At 35.3% G+C, this 18,255-nt stretch overlaps 1 protein-coding gene across 1 annotated transcript; it reads left to right on the forward strand.

The window, feature by feature from the left end:
- Window positions 1-2,943: 2,943 nt before the first annotated feature.
- LOC134279840 (signal-induced proliferation-associated 1-like protein 2) lies at window positions 2,944-17,759 on the forward strand (the record flags this gene model as incomplete). The annotated part of the gene is made up of 7 exons (XM_062762252.1): window positions 2,944-3,254; window positions 5,737-7,832; window positions 10,795-10,940; window positions 11,070-11,261; window positions 11,525-11,600; window positions 17,453-17,551; window positions 17,656-17,759. Coding segments are annotated over exons 2-7 (2,025 nt in total), but the record flags the coding sequence as incomplete, so codon positions are not given.
- Window positions 17,760-18,255: the final 496 nt, after the last annotated feature.

Raw genomic sequence — 18,255 nt, forward strand, 5'->3', positions numbered from 1 at the left:
ACATTGTTTCTTGAGGTGTTATTTCAACTTGTTTGTTTCATCACACAGACACAATCGCCGCTTACACTAACAGTCTAACACTGTCCAATTCACTTTATAACCTGAAATTGTGAACATTGGTATTATACTGGTAATGTTAGTGTACTGTACAAAAACAACATAATTTATATTTGATATATATATCAAATCATAAAACAGATATATTGTATATAGGTGAACTCTTACCATGGGATTGTTTATTATCAGTAACATCAGACTCTATTTCTGTCTCAACAGGTAACATTTTGTTAAAGGGAAAACAGAAGTGTCCTAAATGAAGATATTTAAATATATTCAGGTGGTATTTAATCAAGAAATTATCTAGTAAAATCCTCTATGTTCTCTGTGCAAACAAACTCTTTGCAAGGTAGGGGATTGTGTGTTCCATTTGTACACAATGTGAAAGAAAAATCCCAGGATGATATCCTAAAAAAAAGAAAACATTACAGTGTTTTGCCTGAGTGATTTAGGTCTCATTTGCATAAGAATTGTTACGGTCTGGAATGTGTGTTTCATCAGTGCTATGTTTACCTTTTCTCCTTGATTAGTTGAAGGACTGTTTAATTACTGATAGGAAAAGTTTCGTTATTTTATCCAATTTTGTGTTGTCCAGTGGTTACTATAGTTATACTGAATAATGTGTGTATTGCAGTAAAATATGAGTGTGATTGAGAAAATAATACAGCATTCCAAGAATATCAGTGTGATTAGACGGGAGATTATATAGATAATAAGGAGCAGTGGTCTAGGCGTCTGATAATGTTAATTGTGTAATTACTGGGGATATGGACATGATACATTTTGATCAATGTGTGTAAGGCTGTGCTGATGTAAGATTACCACCTTCATGGACAGGCCTCCGATAGCTGATCCATAATCAAACCTCGATCTGGCCTCGGGCTGTAAGGAGCTCTCGGCCTGCACAGGAGCATGTATGACTAAGTTACCAAAGCAGGACGGGAAGAAAACTTCCTAATCTTAAACCCCTGTGTTTGTTTTTATTCTGAACAGATTTCTTATCCTATAATAGGATTTTTATTCTTTTGAAAATTTAGTTGGTAAGTATAAAAACAGAAGGTGAAGTAATCATTGATTTAAATTGATTCAATCTCTGGCTAAAGATATCTTGACCCTTGCAGTTCACTGTGTTTAAGGTTAGGTGACAGATGTTGGAATGCTATAGCTTTCTTTGCATACACTAACAGTGCATTAACAATACATTAACCCTGCATTTAAAAGGATGTGAAAAATTTCTTTTTAGCATTAGCAACTTTACTGTGTTCATGGTAGGGATTTATAAAGTGGATTTTTGTATTTGTCATGGGGTGAGATTTATCTTTGATGCTTCATGTTGTGATTAGAGGGAGGAAAGAGACAGCTGAGCTCCCCTCTCTCTCAGCATGTAGTGATAGTGAGGCCACATGTTCAATCTCAATTCAAACCGAATTAATGTTCTAAATCTGTGTATACAACTGTCATTATATCTTTTACAGGATAGCTGAATGTCAAAAGAAGTTTGTACAGAGCTGTTCTACAAAGGAGCCTAAAAGAAAGCTAGCTTACTAAGGTTAGTAAGGTGTATGCTTTGTAATGGAAGATTTAGATTTCATATATTTATATTTAGCCTGATCTAATGTTTCTGTACATTGTGATGAGATCTGATATATACATTTGTTTGTTTTCCCTTCTGAGTGTGTAACACAGACTAGGGGTGTGAAGTATTTATATGTAACCAACAGACAATTCTGGTGTGAGTATGGAGATGTCTAATGTAAGATAGCAATATTATGACATGACCTGATCAATTTCTTAACCCTAAGGGCCCCCATCATTACTAGTCTGGGTGATCGTAAATTCATCAGGGGGTCAATCAGAGCTTTCCTGATCAAAACACTCACTGGCGATATTAGCCAATTTGTTTGTTTTAGGGTTGACAGTTGGGGATTTCATAGATTTTTATCATTTCTGTGTGTATAAATATTCAACAGTTGTGTGTGGACTAAATGCCTGGGTCACAGTGTCCATTTACTGAAGTCAAGACAAGAACCACGACATGAATTAATTACAGACTGTCAAAACAATCCAAGTAAACGCATTCTGTGTCTAGGTCTTAATAAGCTTTGCTAATTTAGTCATTAGACATATATGGCACTGATAGGCTTGATCAGTATAACAAGTTTTTACCTAGTTTAATAATTTGTATATACTTTCTTTGGGGGGTCACATTTACCATGTTTACAATAAAATCTTATCTGTCGCTTTCTTCAGCAGCTGCATGAGCAAAGAACTGTGTATCATTTTATGAACAAGATATACATTTTGAAAACTATATAACTCCCTTTTCATTTATACATGTAATGTAGTATATAAATGGAGAGGCAATTAAATCCTATTGAGTGATTTTATAGAGCCCTTCAAAGGGTTTTCACTCTAACATTGACTGGGGTCATTGTTTGGGAACAGGCATTGTTATCAGCTTGTATAGGGTGAGTCTGATCCACATTCCTACAGAAATTGTTTGATCCTTATCACTGATGTGTCAATATCAATATAATCAAGCAGGGAAAGAATAGACCCACTGTGTTAAAGCACAATGCTGAAAAGCCATGTAGGTTTTCTTTTCATCAAGTTTTGTGTGAGGGCTAGGGGTGGTATAATGTAGATGTGTTAATACCTCTTGGTGTTGAAGCTGATGTGTTGGTTTTATTGGGGGTTTATGGTGCTTTCTAAGGACAAGGGAAGAGGTGATAATCTGTCCACTTTGGTTCACATGTATTATTAAGTTTAATTTGCTGTCTTAAGTAGATTCACCCAGGCCTCTAACTTTCTAGGTACTGTCCATTTCCTGTCATGTTACTTGTGAAGCTCTTGTGTCTAGTTATAAATATGCAATGTCATAAGTATGATATTAAATTTTCATGGTTTCTATACAAAGTTAAAAAAAATCATTGTCATGTCAATTGAAACGATTTGTAGTGGATTGTCCTGATTGACCCCCCATTGTGGCCCTGTAATGACAGAATGTGAAGTTGACTGATCGCTGATGTGTATCAGGATCTATGGTCATCTCCCAGGACATTCTTACGAGTGGTGTAAAATCACATTAAATAAATTTATTTAACGTTCCAACTGGAAATGAATTATTCATATTGCGCGCAGTGTATTTGATTGTCATGATTTGTGCGACAGCCTGTGATTTTCAGGGATATATTTAGGTATGTGATTATTTACACAGTACCAATGTTCTTTATACCATATAAGCAGAATTTTTGTTAGGATTTAATTTTGCATTATTATCTAGGGTGCTATGATCACTAAATAAAATTTGAATATCACTAAAAAGTAATTGTGTTCTATTTTTTGTAGCTTCTTTAGAGAGCATTTTTAAATCACTAAAACTACATCTTGCTTAAAATAAAATACAAATTTTTAAGGATAAATCGTTAAATTTGTCTCGCGCTAAAATTTCCGCTTAAAGGGTACTATATTTATACAATTACTTAAGGCTATAGGAACCAATGGGGCATTGGGTGTGTGTGTGTGGGGGGGGGGGTTACTTCCTCACTGAAAATATCTGATGTTTTTTTATACCCCCCGCAAACGAAGTTTGGGGGGGTATATAGGAATCATTTCCGTCTGTCGTTCTGTCTGTGCAATCGTATCCGGTCCATATCTTTCTTACAGAGAGACATTAGAATCTACTACTCCACATTAAGATTGCTCATAACCTAAGGGTGTGTCATGACCTTGACCCAAGGTCATTTGGGGAAGTTCAAGGTCACTGGAAGAAAAATTTCATAATTCGTGTCCGGTCCATATCTTTCTTATGGATAAACTTGGTAGGTTCTCATTTCACACAAAGATTGCCCATGACCCAAGGGTGTGTCATGACCTTGACCCAAGGTCATTTGGGGAAGTTCAAGGTCACTGGGAGAAAAATTTCAAAATTCATGTTTGACACATATCTTTTATGGATAAGCTTGGTAGGTTCTCATTTCACACAAAGATTGCCCATGACCCAAGGGTGTGTCATGACCTTGACCCAAGGTCATTTGTGGAAGTTCAAGGTTACTGGAAGAAAAATTTCATAATTCGTGTCCGGTCTATATCTTTCTTATTGATAAACTTGGTAGGTTCTTATTTCACTCAAAGATTGCCCATGACCCAAGGGTGTGTCATGACCTTGACCCAAGGTCATTTGGGGAAGTTCAAGGTCACTGGAAGAAAAATTTTATAATTCGTGTTTGATACATATCTTTATTATACAAAAACTTACTTCTGAAAAACCCAGCGGGGGGTATTTTGTCCCGATTGGACAGTTCTAGTTTTTTTTTGCTTGTCAAGGAATTTTTGGTAGTTAATATTAATCTCCCAAAGAAAAATGCATGGCAACCCCCCCAACCCCCAACCCCCCCTTTCCAAACTGAAATTGCTTCCTACAGGCCTGGCTACTCTAACTTTTTATCATTTGGAGCTATTTTTTCACCATTCCTGGTAAACTTTGTGAATTGAGCATTTATTATATCATAACAGGAATGCATGTGTATGAAATGCACATCTTCACTCTGTTGAGTTTGCTTGGAACGATACACAAAATGCAATCGTATTTGGGGGCTCTTACAAGAAGAATTATACAATATTGTAAATGATACATATTTTCATGGGGGTCAAATTTCATATTTGCAAAAAAATACAGTATTATAATTAATGTTTGTTTTGATTATTGTACAAAATACCTTGAATCTATTTTTTAAGGAAAAAAAATGTAAATGCTAAATGTCCTGAAAATATCACTTTTAAATTAGTCTTATCCATATTGTATGACAAAATAAAAAGAAAACAACTAGAGTTTGCATCATTACATATTAGGTAGATATATCTATAAATACATGTACATGTACTAGTAAAATGTAGTCAGTCATTAAATCATTAATATGAAATTTGAAATAAAAACGGAAATATTTAAGCATTTCATAAATACTTCTCATAAATCCCTAATATGATAGAATTATACTGCCTAAGTGAACTGTCATAAAATTGATTTTAATTGTTGGTTGAGATTGTTATAAAAATTTGCATGTACGTGTATAAACATGAAAAATTTTTGAAACGGGTGGCACTGTAGCTCTCTGGTCTGTGAAATATGAAAGCCATATCCCCACCCACTCAAAAGTTATGGGCAGTTAGTTTTTGCAGACAGACAGATGGACAGACAGGGCAAACTCCATATATGTACCCCAGAATCTTTGATTACGAAGGCATAAAAATGTGATAAAAATAATCCCCCATTGTTTGTGATTTGATATACTGGTAATGATTTTTATCCACTTGAGTGTTTTCTGTTCCCTAACCAAAGGCTGGAGAACAGAAACCATGCAACAGATACAAATTGTATCAGATCACAACGCATGGAAGATCCTATATCCAGTACCAGTATATTTACTGGTATCTACCTAGATTTTTATGTTTTTTTTTTCATTATACAAATGCCTGTGCTTTTGATTCAGTGTAATGGAAGTAAATATTGATTGTGTGTTCCACTGCACTGGAGATCATGTGATGTTGGCATTTCAGTTGTTCAGGTAGATCATCAAATCTAACATATTCAGATGCAGAACAATATAGATCTGATGAGCACTGTCTTAGATATGGTATTTTAAGGAAAAGAATTCAATATTTTTTTTGGTATATTTTCAGATTTTAGTCAGCTATCTTATTTCTAACATCAGAAGATAAGTATTGACCACTACCAGAGGTTTGATTGACAGAAGGAGAGGAGAACAGTATGGGAGTCAGCTGGAGACGAGGGACCTCATCATCGGAGGGGAACCACAGGCCCGGCTGTACACATGTCAGGGAGGGTATCGCTGGAGGAGAGTGAAAGTTCCAGGAAGTGGAAGTCAGTTGTGCTCCCCCATGATGGAATACAGGCGTTTATTTTAATCTATGTAAAAAAAAAATCTTTCTCAAAACACATGTTGCACGCTCCAAAACAAGAGCAGATTGGAATGGGAATGAACTCTTAGTATGAGAAGTAGAATTCCAGACGTCAGTGCTTCATTGTGAGATAGTGAGTTGATAAAGGAAGGATTTAAATAATATAGAATTCTAATTTAATGGAATTTTTGAGGCACATGGACTGTACTTCGAAGATTCTGTCAGATAGTTTTTATCTGTGATATTATGGATTTGAGTGGTGAATTGACTTGTTAATGGTATGATAAATATTTGATGAACAGCCTTTTCTTTTTCTGTTGGATTCTTCAATGGAAAGGAAGCAACTGTGAAATGTTCATTTTTAGTAGGGAATACTATTTTTATGTGTGATTATAAAGAAATGCGTGAATATTTTATTTATCAGGATTGATGTGTTTTGGATATTAATATGGCCAATTCTGAGCGTGTTCCTTTGGAAACTATAAGAAAGCGGTCTGAGAGGGCTGTTGATTATTACAAAAACTGTGTGGTTCCAGCTTATCAGGGAAGGGGCTCACCAATGAAAACCGAAGGTTATGATTCTGTGGAAAATATTAATGGAATTTATACATCCCACAATGGCAACACAGACCAAAACAGGGGAACCAAAGGAGGTGTGACATTTCAAGATTCCTCAGGAACATCAAACAACACCGTAAAACATAATGACAGTTTTACCCGAGGGGGTCAAAGGGCAACATTTCATGGAACTCATTCCTCTAAATGGAAGTCTGCAAAATCTCGATCAAAAGAAAAATCCAAGTCTCCAGAATCAAAATCTAGTTACAAAAGTAATAGTCAGGGTTTGAGTAGAAGTAATAGCAACTTAGAAATGGACAGCATAGACTTTGACGATGCTGCTGATTTTCATAATAGCTCCATGAGGAGAGACTATGGAAGCACTTCGTCATTGGATGTACTAAGTACAAGTGGTGACACAAGTTTTTTTGCGATGGTCAAGGACCTGGGACATAGAAACTTGGATCAGAGAAGCCCCGCACCTGCTCAGATGCAGGAGTTCCTGAGGGGTAGGATAGACAGTAATCGGGAGAGGATAGGTGCTAGGAGTGACAAATTCTCTAACGGTCCCACCGCACCAGAAAGGGGAGGTGCAGAGGAAGTGGACGGAAGTCCTCGTTCAAAGAGCATGAAAGTAAAAGGTGGAAAAGAGCGGAAAACCAGATCAAAATCCATAACCAACGACTCAAGAACAGGCAACATTCTAAACAAATTCCGAGGGAAGCAAGAAGGTGAAATTGGTACAAAAATGACAGACTCAATAAACTCTGAAATAGGAGAGGAGAGACTAAGGAAAAAGTCATTTGTTCACTATGATTGTCAGAGCTTGGGCTTTGACATACAAGCAGTGATTAATAAAAGGTCAGACTCAAATGTGTCCAAAAACACCTCAACAGGTGCTTCTGCAGCGTCTGGACAAGTGAGAAGTAGTATGGCTGGGGAGAGGGACACCCCAGACATATCTACTGATACGGACGAGGGGGACGGAAAATCAAATGCTCTTGTTTTATCATGTCCATTTTTCAGAAATGAACTTGGTGGTGAAGAGGAAAGAACTATAAGTTTAGGACGAAATGTGACAGGCAAATCGTCAAACCAAACCAATAATAATACTCTCCCTACAGGGACTAGTGCAGTAACGTCCACAAGATCCCCGGCATGTTGTGGTTTGTCTATATTAGACTCTCTTCCGACTCCCACGGGACTTATCCTCCCTCATGTGGTGCTACACCGGGGCCACGTCATTGAGTATGTGGACCATGGGGCCAGCTACTATCGACATTTCTTCTATGGATATGGTAAGTATCAAAAACAAGACTATCATCATGATCATACACTATTGTCAGACATCTAAACAACTGACATTTAGGTTCAGATATATTTTCTTATTAAGTATTCTATATGATGTCTATTTTGTGAAGATATGCAGGCTAATTAGCATCCATCAGATTCCACACATTCAGTAGCCTTGTATATGTATACACATGTAGTTGACATGTGTAAAGTGTAGCTCATCATAAAAATGTCATGGAATTGCTGTAAAGCAGTGTTGAACAAAGTAATTGGGAGCCTTTTTATGTCTCCATAGAAGACATCTATGTTCAGTAATGGAAGCCACACATCACGCCCAGTTTGACTAGTTAGTTAACTAGGTAGATATAATGTCTCTCACCTGTGCATTTATTTCATTCATAAAATGTGGTAGCTACAAGCCCCTGGTGTCATTAAATACCATGTGGTTTGATAGACATGGAGATAGCATTCACTAAATATTTACACAATAATGCATATATACCATTACTTTTACATGTAAGATTTAAGTGGTGTTGGAAGAAACATCTCTCAGCAAATTAGTGGCAAGGAATTGCAACCCAAACAGATATATTTTGAAACATTTTGCCCTCTGCTGTAGGTCTTGAGTAATTTGGATGACTAAGGTATACAAACAGTTGTTATGGAATCCCCGGCTCAGACTGAGCTCTGTGTTTTTTAAGTAAACACTGCCTCTGTAGTAGTATCACCTGTTTATAAGGATCTTAGGAGGAGTTGATCGGGGAGGGGCCAACAAGCTGTCAGGGCACCTGCTGATATAAAATTAGTAACAGTCTCACTGCAGTGCATCTAAAGGTCAAGGTCATTCATATAAATCATTTATATATTTCAAGTTAGTTTTATATTTTAGAGATTTGGTTCTTTATGACAGTTTGCCTTGTTAATAGAAATATTCATTGAAATGAGACTTGTTTGCAGCACTTTTACAAGTGCAGTAGTGGTTTCTCCATGTAAATCAATAGCCAGGTACAAAGTATGTCAGGAATGTGACATCTGCTACTCGATTCACAGAGGGGATTATTCAGGCCTTTTTATGTGTCTTTCTCTTTAAATGAAAAAATGTCATTTATCTGAGATTCAGTACAATGGACTGAGAGAAAGAAATAAACTGGGAGCTGGACGAGACCAGTAATGACTGAACTGTTTTCCAAAACTGTGACTATACTGTATATTGTATACACTAAAAATATCTGTTATATAATTGTTTTTTTTTTTAGATAAAAGGTAATTTAATAAGTCAATCAGCTGAAATAATTGAAACACAAAAACTGCGCCCTCATGCCCTTATCATTTGATCTGGAGGGCATGAACATGTGTATCTCTTGTTGTGATCAATCAAAAATAGGGGAAAACATGTTAACCACAAAAGTAATAACATTGTCAAAGAATCAACCCAGATGATCATTCATTTAAACAATGTACTACGAGCCATCAATATTATAGTGTGTAATATCCTCAGGTTAGTTAAATTGATGTTCAATTCATGAGTTTTTGTGAGGTCCTTCTGTTCAGAATCTTTAAGGTATTAGTAGGAAATAAGATACCCTTATCCCAGGTGTTCTCACATAACCTCCCATTCCTTAAATCTTTGGATTTTTCCTCTTGCCCTAGGCTTTCCTGAAAATCTTTATCCTCTATGTAAACCCCGAACCATCCCATCATTAAGTCTACAAATAAATGTATTTTCTCCCTTTTCCCTCATTCTGGGTGTTAAAATATATGTGAACAGAGGTCTATTGAAAAAGAATTTAAAACCCAATACCCTGCAATCTGCAGAATGTAAGCAATAAACACTGGACACATCGCGGAATGTTAAGTGTATTTTATTAGCAGATCCAATAGAAGTTATGTACATGATATACTCCCTTAGTCAGGCCTACTGTGGTAGGTTAACATGCAGTTTATGAGGTTGAAACTAAGGTTAACATTTTAGCAGAAGAAAATTGAGCTAGTTATTTTTTTCTTTCTTAGATCTATATTTAAGGTTCCTTGTCTACTTTTGAGATAATAATTCAATGTTTTCTTTATTTGATTAACCCTCTTGTTCTCATCATAGATTTTGTGGAATGCTATTTCAATTAAGATTTCTACATGTAAAATTCTCTTTGAAGATGATGTGACTTTTTTTTTTTCATTCATGAAAAAACCATTAACCTTGATCATATTGACAGGTAGGTTGGTGATTGCTATACAAGTAGTTTCCAGTAGAGTAATACAATACTGCCTATGACATAAAGGCATTAAACCTCCATGTCGTGTCAAGCAGACAATTTTCTAAATCTTGGAGACTAAAAAATTCCCTTTAAAAAGGAAGGGATTAAAATCAATGTAAGAAGATGTATTTTTTTTATCATTGAATGACCCCCTGATCAGTGCTTTTAGCTGATTTGTAGAGGATAGAGGTAAAAGTCGACCACAATCATAGAATGAAGTTACAGCACATTATCACATTAATCCTAATCTCTGACCCTAGACTATCCCTGGGTTGGGGGTGCCATTCATTGAGAGCTCTCAAGTGTCCCCAACTGAGCTATGAATGTCTTGTAATGGGTATTGTGTTAATGCTTGTGTCATGTTTATTCATGAATGTACCCATATATTTGGACAATGACGGCAAACCACATTTTCTAAGATTTGGTAGAACAAATAAAATGTGCCAAAAAGAAATTACCTTAAAGTTTGATTTAAATACTGTACAAAGTCTAAGTATGTACTTTAAAATCACTTTGATATATTACATAATGCACTATTATAAGACTTGGAAGCCTTAGAATGTGCATTTTCAGGTCCTGCTGTTTAAGAACATAGGAGTAATACTAACTTTCATCTGATTATCTTTCACCCTCTTTTTTGAAATTTGATTATGTCCTTTATTATGTAATTTTCATTTGATAAGCTGACAGTGTTTTTTTTTTCTTGTTTTTATAGACCACCAGAACTACTTTGGTATTGATGATAACGTGGGTCCCGTTGCCATCAGTATTAGGAAAGAGAAAGTAGATGATAGAGAAAACAACCTTGGACGGGCAGATTATGGCTCCAACCAGTTCAGAGTCGTTGTCCGAACTAGTGAAGTAAGAAGAAGATTATTCAAATGATAAATGGGACCAATGATTGTATCTATAACATACACCGGTAATCGTATTGCAATTGGTAAATAAGAATTGAAAAGTCCTGAGTAATTTTTGATGTATGTTTTGCAGCTTACCACACTACGAGGTGTTATTTTGGAGGAGGCTATCCCAACCTCAGCTAGCCGACTGGGGGGATCGAAAACAACCACCGTCAAAGATGTCATTGATTACATATGTCCCGATCTCCAGACTTCATGTCTTAAGTTGGCCTCTTCCAGTCAAAAATCCCTGGACCAACTCCTTAAAGTTGACCAACAGGGGGTATGTATCAAACGGCCAAAGGAAAGTTAGACATACACTGTACAGTGTACAAATATTCACAGTTCTCAAACAATATGTACAAGCATTGAGCGATATATTAAAGGAAAAATGTTGAGTGAAATACATAAAGTTCCATAAGAGTGAAGTAAATGGGTATTATATTATTATTGCTGATATTTATTTCAATTAAATGGCTCTTGTTTGTTACTACATGTGTTAATCTGTAAACTGATTTGTAACAGTAGCAAACTGATTGATTTCAGGTGAATCAGACCTACAAAGTAGGAATCATGTACTGTAAGGCCGGGCAGTCATCAGAAGAAGATATGTATAATAATGGTAATGTACACTTTGTCAATCTTAACCTTTACTGTTCAGAACTCAACTGCTTATTCTTCCATCTGTCTAGCTGTCCAGAAACAAATGTTTTAATATGCTACTCATCCTACAGTTTCAATCCAAATTCAACTAGTCTGGGTGCACAAGAAGATTTTTCTAAGATTCTCAATTTTATGTTTTTTGGTTTTTGATTTTGGCAATTATTTTTGCAATTTTTACTAAAAATAAAAATTTCTGTGAAATTCAATAAAAAAATTTACTCCAATAGTTCTGGTCCAGTTTCATGAAGACTTGGTACACAAGATGAATGTCTATATTACTGATTTCAGATCTTCATATGATATATTGGGTGCGTTCACAGTTCTACCATTAGTACCAACTTTCAATATACCATTGGTGCAATAATTTGACAATGGTACCAACTGTACCAATAAACCCTGAACGGATATTGGCATACAAATGTACCGATTTTACCAATGTTACCAATAGGAGTCCAATGGAAATGTTGGTAATACTGAATTACAGATTTCTTTGTCTTCTAAGTTATTGGCACATGCCAAAATCGCAAGAAAATCATAGCAGACTCATAGCCGAGAAAAAAACCACATCAGGATCATACTTCTTTAGTTGCCATATCTATGAGTTTTATATAATCCATTTAATGGATCATGTCTAAATCATACTTCAAAATCATGAATTAAAGTGTTTGATATGATTTTTATGTGATTTTGGCATGATTTGTTAAAAAGGCTTAGAGGAAAAATGGTTTATATCATTGTGAATCCAGGATCCATGTCTCTCTAGCTTGTTGCCATGTCGATAACTAGCTGTGACGTCATTTACCAACATTAACCACACTCTAGAGTGTCTGCAGAAAAATATACCATTGGCAAAAAACATTGGTACCAGTGGCATACCAATGGTAATTAATTTTACCAACGGCAACTTTTGTCTACCAATGGCAGAACTGTGAACGCACCCATTGTAATTTACTAAATGTTAAGCGCACAACCATTCTCCTGGCCATATTGCAGAATAAAGCAAATTATCCATATCTCCAGGAAGTCCCAGCAGTTCTGGGATGTACTGTACATATAACTTGACACATTTCTTGCCCATTATTAGATTGTTGATGTGGGCCTCAGTTCTTAATTAGATTGAGTGATTGAGACCGCTGACCTCTGGAGATTTCTGTGTTTTCCCCTTCCTTTGTCTTTGGCCCCGCCATCTGGCAAACAATAGACTGCAGCTTTCTAACTGAATACTGGCACAGGAGCAGGTGTTAGGAGAAAAAGAATGAAAATTTGACTCATAAACATTATTTTTGTACTGTATAAACTTTTGTGCCATAAACCCTGTAATTTGGAAGTGGCTTGAATTAATATCATATGACAGACTGTGTTTAGTTTGAATTTCTCTGAAATTGAATTTTACTCAATTTTCATTGGCAAGGCAGTGTAATATAATACTGTTCATGATGCCTACTCAATGAAGCATAAAATCACCATCGTTTGTCAAGTTGTGGGCTGTCCTTATTGCCAGGGGGAATTCTACAAATAATCAGTAATGATTACACCCTGATATGTTAGCAGATAAAAAGCTAAAATACAGGATCAAACTAATTGATTTAAAGTGCTCTCATTTTGAAAACAATGTTTATGTCCAGACCCTTCAGCAAATTTATTTTGAATGTTATTATTGAGTTTTTTTCTCAAATAAGCTTTGACTAGAAGTTGACTTGGTTCGTTACAATTAGTGCACATCAATTCATATCATTGACAAAGATTTTTATATGTCATCTGTGAATTGTGGTATAAAGCATGTATCAGCAAACCAAATTGTTTCATTAGAGAGGAAATTGATACACATTGCATTTTTTGTAACTTATTTTTTCAAATATTGTTTTCTAACAAAAAAAAAAGATCTGCTTTTCATGGTCTATTATGTGCCTAAAAACTGAAAATCTCAAAAATACAGGTGATAAGAGCTGGGAAGTTGAGGGATACTCAGTGGTTGTGAATTCTTGAACACCCCAATCAGAACAGAATAAATGAGATTTGTTACTAAATATCAAGTTTTAGATAAGACTGAAAGATGCACACTACTTGATATTTTCCCATAATTTCCTTTTCAATCACCAGGTTCAGTTCTTGGTAGAAAGAGAAAAAATATCATTAATTGATTCAGGCGTGACTAGAGGGTCAGATTCCTGTGCTTTTCAAGACAGATTCTATAAAATTCCTAGTTCTGAAAAGATATTTTCTTTCTACCAGAAGTTTCTCTGTGCTTTAGCTGGCTGAATTCCAACTGATGATGTTGATTATGTATTCTTCATGAAAAATTCTTGCATAAAGCATCCTGTAAGAAACAGTTATCTTTCAAGATAATATTACATAATCACATCACTTCTAAATTTGCTACATTTTTAGAATGATTCAGTTATTCTTTGTTTTTGAATGTCTTACAATCAAATTCCTCTGATGATAAATGAATCATGGGAAGACTGTGAAATTCCTATCCAATCCCTGCCCTTGTATTTAATAAGCTTTTTATCCTAAAGATCTTTTTGAGGGTTTTTATCAGTTAATTGAGGTAATTGTATAGTCATTGACAGCACAGCAGTTGTAAGAAGAGTCTGCTTTCTGCCAGGATTGGTAGAATTAGCTCCCTTCTGAGAATCTTTAATATGCTATGATTTAATTGAAGCTGAAGTCGTTACATAACAAAAATGCGGGGAAATTTTTTTCATATTATTTACTTTCACTTTTCAAAGAAAATCAAGTTTTAAATCATATACATTGTAGATTTAAAGTAAGAAATTTGCATTCTAATTGTCCCCCGCTTGAAAAGTGGGGGATATTAATTTGGGTTTGTCCGTCCGTCCGTCCGTCCGTCTTTCTGTCTGTCTGTCTGTAACGCTTTCGTTTCCACACGATATCTCAAGAACCCTTTGAGCTTTTGCAATGAAATTTAGCATAGCAACTCCCTATGGACTAAAGAAGACCCCTATTGATTTTGAGGTCAAAAGGTCAAAGGTCAAGGTCATAAATAAGCAAATTCTGTCTGTTAAAACACTTTCGTTTCCACACGATATCTCTAGAACCATTTGAGCTATTGCAATGAAATTGTACATAACAACTCCCTGTGGCCTAAAGAAGACCCCTATTGATTTTGAGGTCAAAAGGTCAAAGTTCATACATGTATTTTATTTCCTTCAGTATACATGTATACATTTAATAATTCAAGGTCGTAAATTTATACATTCTGTCTGTGTGTAACACTATCATTTCCGGGCGATATTTCAGGAAGATTTTGAGCTTATGCAATGTAATTTTATACCAAAACTCCCTAGGACGTCTCTCGCCCCTCTCAAAGTGCCCCGCCCCGTTTGTTTTATTAGTATTTATAGTATTACATGTCGCTATTTTTAGCGCAGGAGCATGAGGAGAGTTATTGCGTATAAAACAGGTTCTCGGCGGACTTTATGTTCTTACTACATCTATTAGAACTGTTTAATAAAGGCTAAATAAATCAAACACCATGGATTGTGTAAAATTTTGAGAATACCGAACATGAAAACATGAATTATATACATGTATGTGACTTCAGTTCTGCATATACCTCACTCCAAGTAAAGCGACTCCATGGTCTAGTGGTTATGTCTCTCGCTTCAAATGTGAGAGGGCCAGGGATCGAGTCTCGGTTGCCTCGTTCTTTTTTTTCTTTTCTTTTTTTAAGGTCTTCCGTCTTCACGGAAGACCTTATAGTGATTCTATTGTTTCTTATTATTATTATTTTTCTTATTTTTTTGACTTTCTAATTTTGTGCAGGCGATTTCTCGAATACTACTGGATGGAATTACGTGAAATTTTCAGGACAGATGTGTTGTAACATGAATTTATTATATCCGAGAGAAAATTTGGAAACTCACTTCCGGTGCCAAGTTACGGACAATTTCCTGAAATTAAAATGACATTTTGTCCGCGATTAAACTCAAAAACGGTAAAAGATATCAACATGAAACTTTCAGGGATTATAGATCGTGATATATACCATCCAGGACGCGACCTTTCGTTCGTCGTCAATACTTCTTGTCGTAAGGAGAAGCGAATTAAAAAAATCGTATTTTCTAACTTTTTTGTTTTTCAATATTTTTTATTTATTTTTGGAATATTAATAGAAACCCTTCTATTGATGATTACTATATAAGTTTTTTGAATATTGGTTAATCCGAACTCAAGATATTAATATTTGAAAATCTGAAGCGGGTCCAAGATGGCGTCTGCCTCTGTCAACTCCGCCATTTCGCGAGTAGGGGTTTATGGAGTTAGCTAAGCGTTTGACTAAATGATACATGAAAAGTAAAAAAACTACATGGACTTTCACCTATTAGTACGCTGCAATTCAGTGACAATCTTAAAACTTAATTTCCGTTTTACTGCTTTAGTGTAATTGGGCTAGATACGTGTGTGCAATGTGTTAAAAGTTTACTTTCTTAGCGTTGAAATAAAATAAAGGCGATAAGAAGTTGTTTAATTTACAATTTAATTTCATTGAAGCTATCACACCTTTTTGATAGATCAGTCCAAAGAATAGGCACGAATATTTACTCTAGGTGTTTTTCGCCAGATTATGAATAGTGACCCGCCTTTTATGATTCTTAGACAGGTGTACTGTTGCAGGTGTACTGTATACATAACTATATTTAGAGCAGTATTCAAAATTTATTAGTTTTTCACAAACGTAACCACTGTGTTTCCCATGCACACTTGAGTCATATAAAACTAATACAAAAGACAGAAATAAGAAAACTTTTTTAAATAAGATCGTCTAATGGAGTTTATATTAACAATCTTTTCTCAAAGATATTTAAAGTTGAACATTGAACATTAATGAAATCTGATTCCTTGACCGTCGAATGGCGAGACATGTCTTTCATCGAACCATTTCTACCTTTTCATGAAGGTGTAAAGAATCGGGTAAGTTCACTTTGGGGATAAACGGGTTATTTAAAAAAAGGTTAGAAATGATTACCATTTCACTTCTTTTGTGTTACTTACCTATATAAGATAAAGAATATGTACAATCTGTTAAATATATTTTCTAAACCTCGAAATTTAGGCTTAAAGAACGTTCCTGTTTCTTTATTCTATTGAAGCTATCACACCTATTTAATGAAACATTCAAAAGAAAAGGCGCGCAGATTAACTTGTGGCGTTTGGCGCGAAATTATAAATTGTGGCGCGCCTTTCGTGATTCTTAGACAGGTGTATTGTTGAAGAAGTATGTTCAAGTACATTTAGAGCAGTGGACTCAAACGCATAATTTAAGCGTGTTGGGAATAAAGAGGAAAAAAGCGTGTCGGATTTTCACACTGGCCACCTGGGTTAAATCCCCTTTGTGACCAAATTTTTTTATCACTTTTTCAGCTCGATTTTAGGTTCTTTTCCTGAAACGGACGGAAGACCTCTCGTTGCTCGCAACGAGATCGTTTCTAGTTTAAATACTTTTTTTACTAAATGATAGTATTCAGCATGTGAAATGAAAAATTTATGAGGTTATAAAATCATCATTACAGTGTGATAAATATTCCATATGAAAAAATCTTCTATACACATAATAAAGAATAAGCAATCAAATCTTTATATGCATATTGACATACATGTATTTTATTTCCTTCAGTATACATGTATACATTTAATAATTCTACAAATTCAGTCAGGGGGAGCCGACTTTTTCCCTAAGCGGGGGACACGAATTCTCTGAATTAGCTTGTTTCTATTGATTTTAAGATAATTGAATGATGTTCCCTTTATATGTCCTCTGATATTCACTATACATTTGATTTACAGAGCACTCTGGGCCTGCCTTTGAGGAGTTTTTAAGCTGTATAGGACAGAAAGTCAGACTAAAAGGTTTCGAAAAGTACAGAGCTCAGCTTGATAATAAAAGTAAGACATACAAATATATGTGATGTGCATATTTGGTAACTAGGCATGTTTCGATACCCCTTGATTTGGGAAACTTTCATAAATAAATATATCTTATGTTTCAGCCGATTCCACAGGACAACAATCAGTTTACACCACCTTTAACAACAGTGAAATCATGTTCCATGTGTCAACCATGCTGCCCTACACACCAAACAACACACAACAGGTATTTAATGGTTATCACTTGGACCATAGGTTATAACACTATATCTGGTTGCTGGTTATCAACACTGACCATGGGTTATTACACTGCACAGTGATGATTGGTTATCACAGTGGCCACTTGTTGTCATCATTGACCACTGGTTATAACACAGACAAGTGGTTATCAACACTAATCACTTGTTTTTTTTTTTTTTTTTTTTTTTATTTGAATTCCACAATGCTTTACAGTACAAACATACGAGATGAACACAATATTTCATTGCAGCATTCATTTTTAGAGAGAGAGAGAGAGAGAGGGGAAAGAGAGAGAAAGAGAGAGAATGCAAGAGAAAGAAAGAGAAAGAGATGATGTTATAAAAGAAAGTGGGTTATAGATAGAGTAGGTAGCAAAACTAGTTTTGAGACAGGGTTTATTGATATTAGTCTGAGAGTATGGATTGCCATTTTTGCCAGGAGGCGTTAAACTCATCTATTTTATCACTTTCTCTGGCTGTATA

This window comes from Saccostrea cucullata, unplaced genomic scaffold, assembly GCF_032062105.1.
Source record: "Saccostrea cucullata isolate Sc308-1 unplaced genomic scaffold, CSIRO_AGI_Scuc_v1 ctg614, whole genome shotgun sequence".
Taxonomy (NCBI): Eukaryota; Metazoa; Mollusca; class Bivalvia; order Ostreida; family Ostreidae; genus Saccostrea; species Saccostrea cuccullata.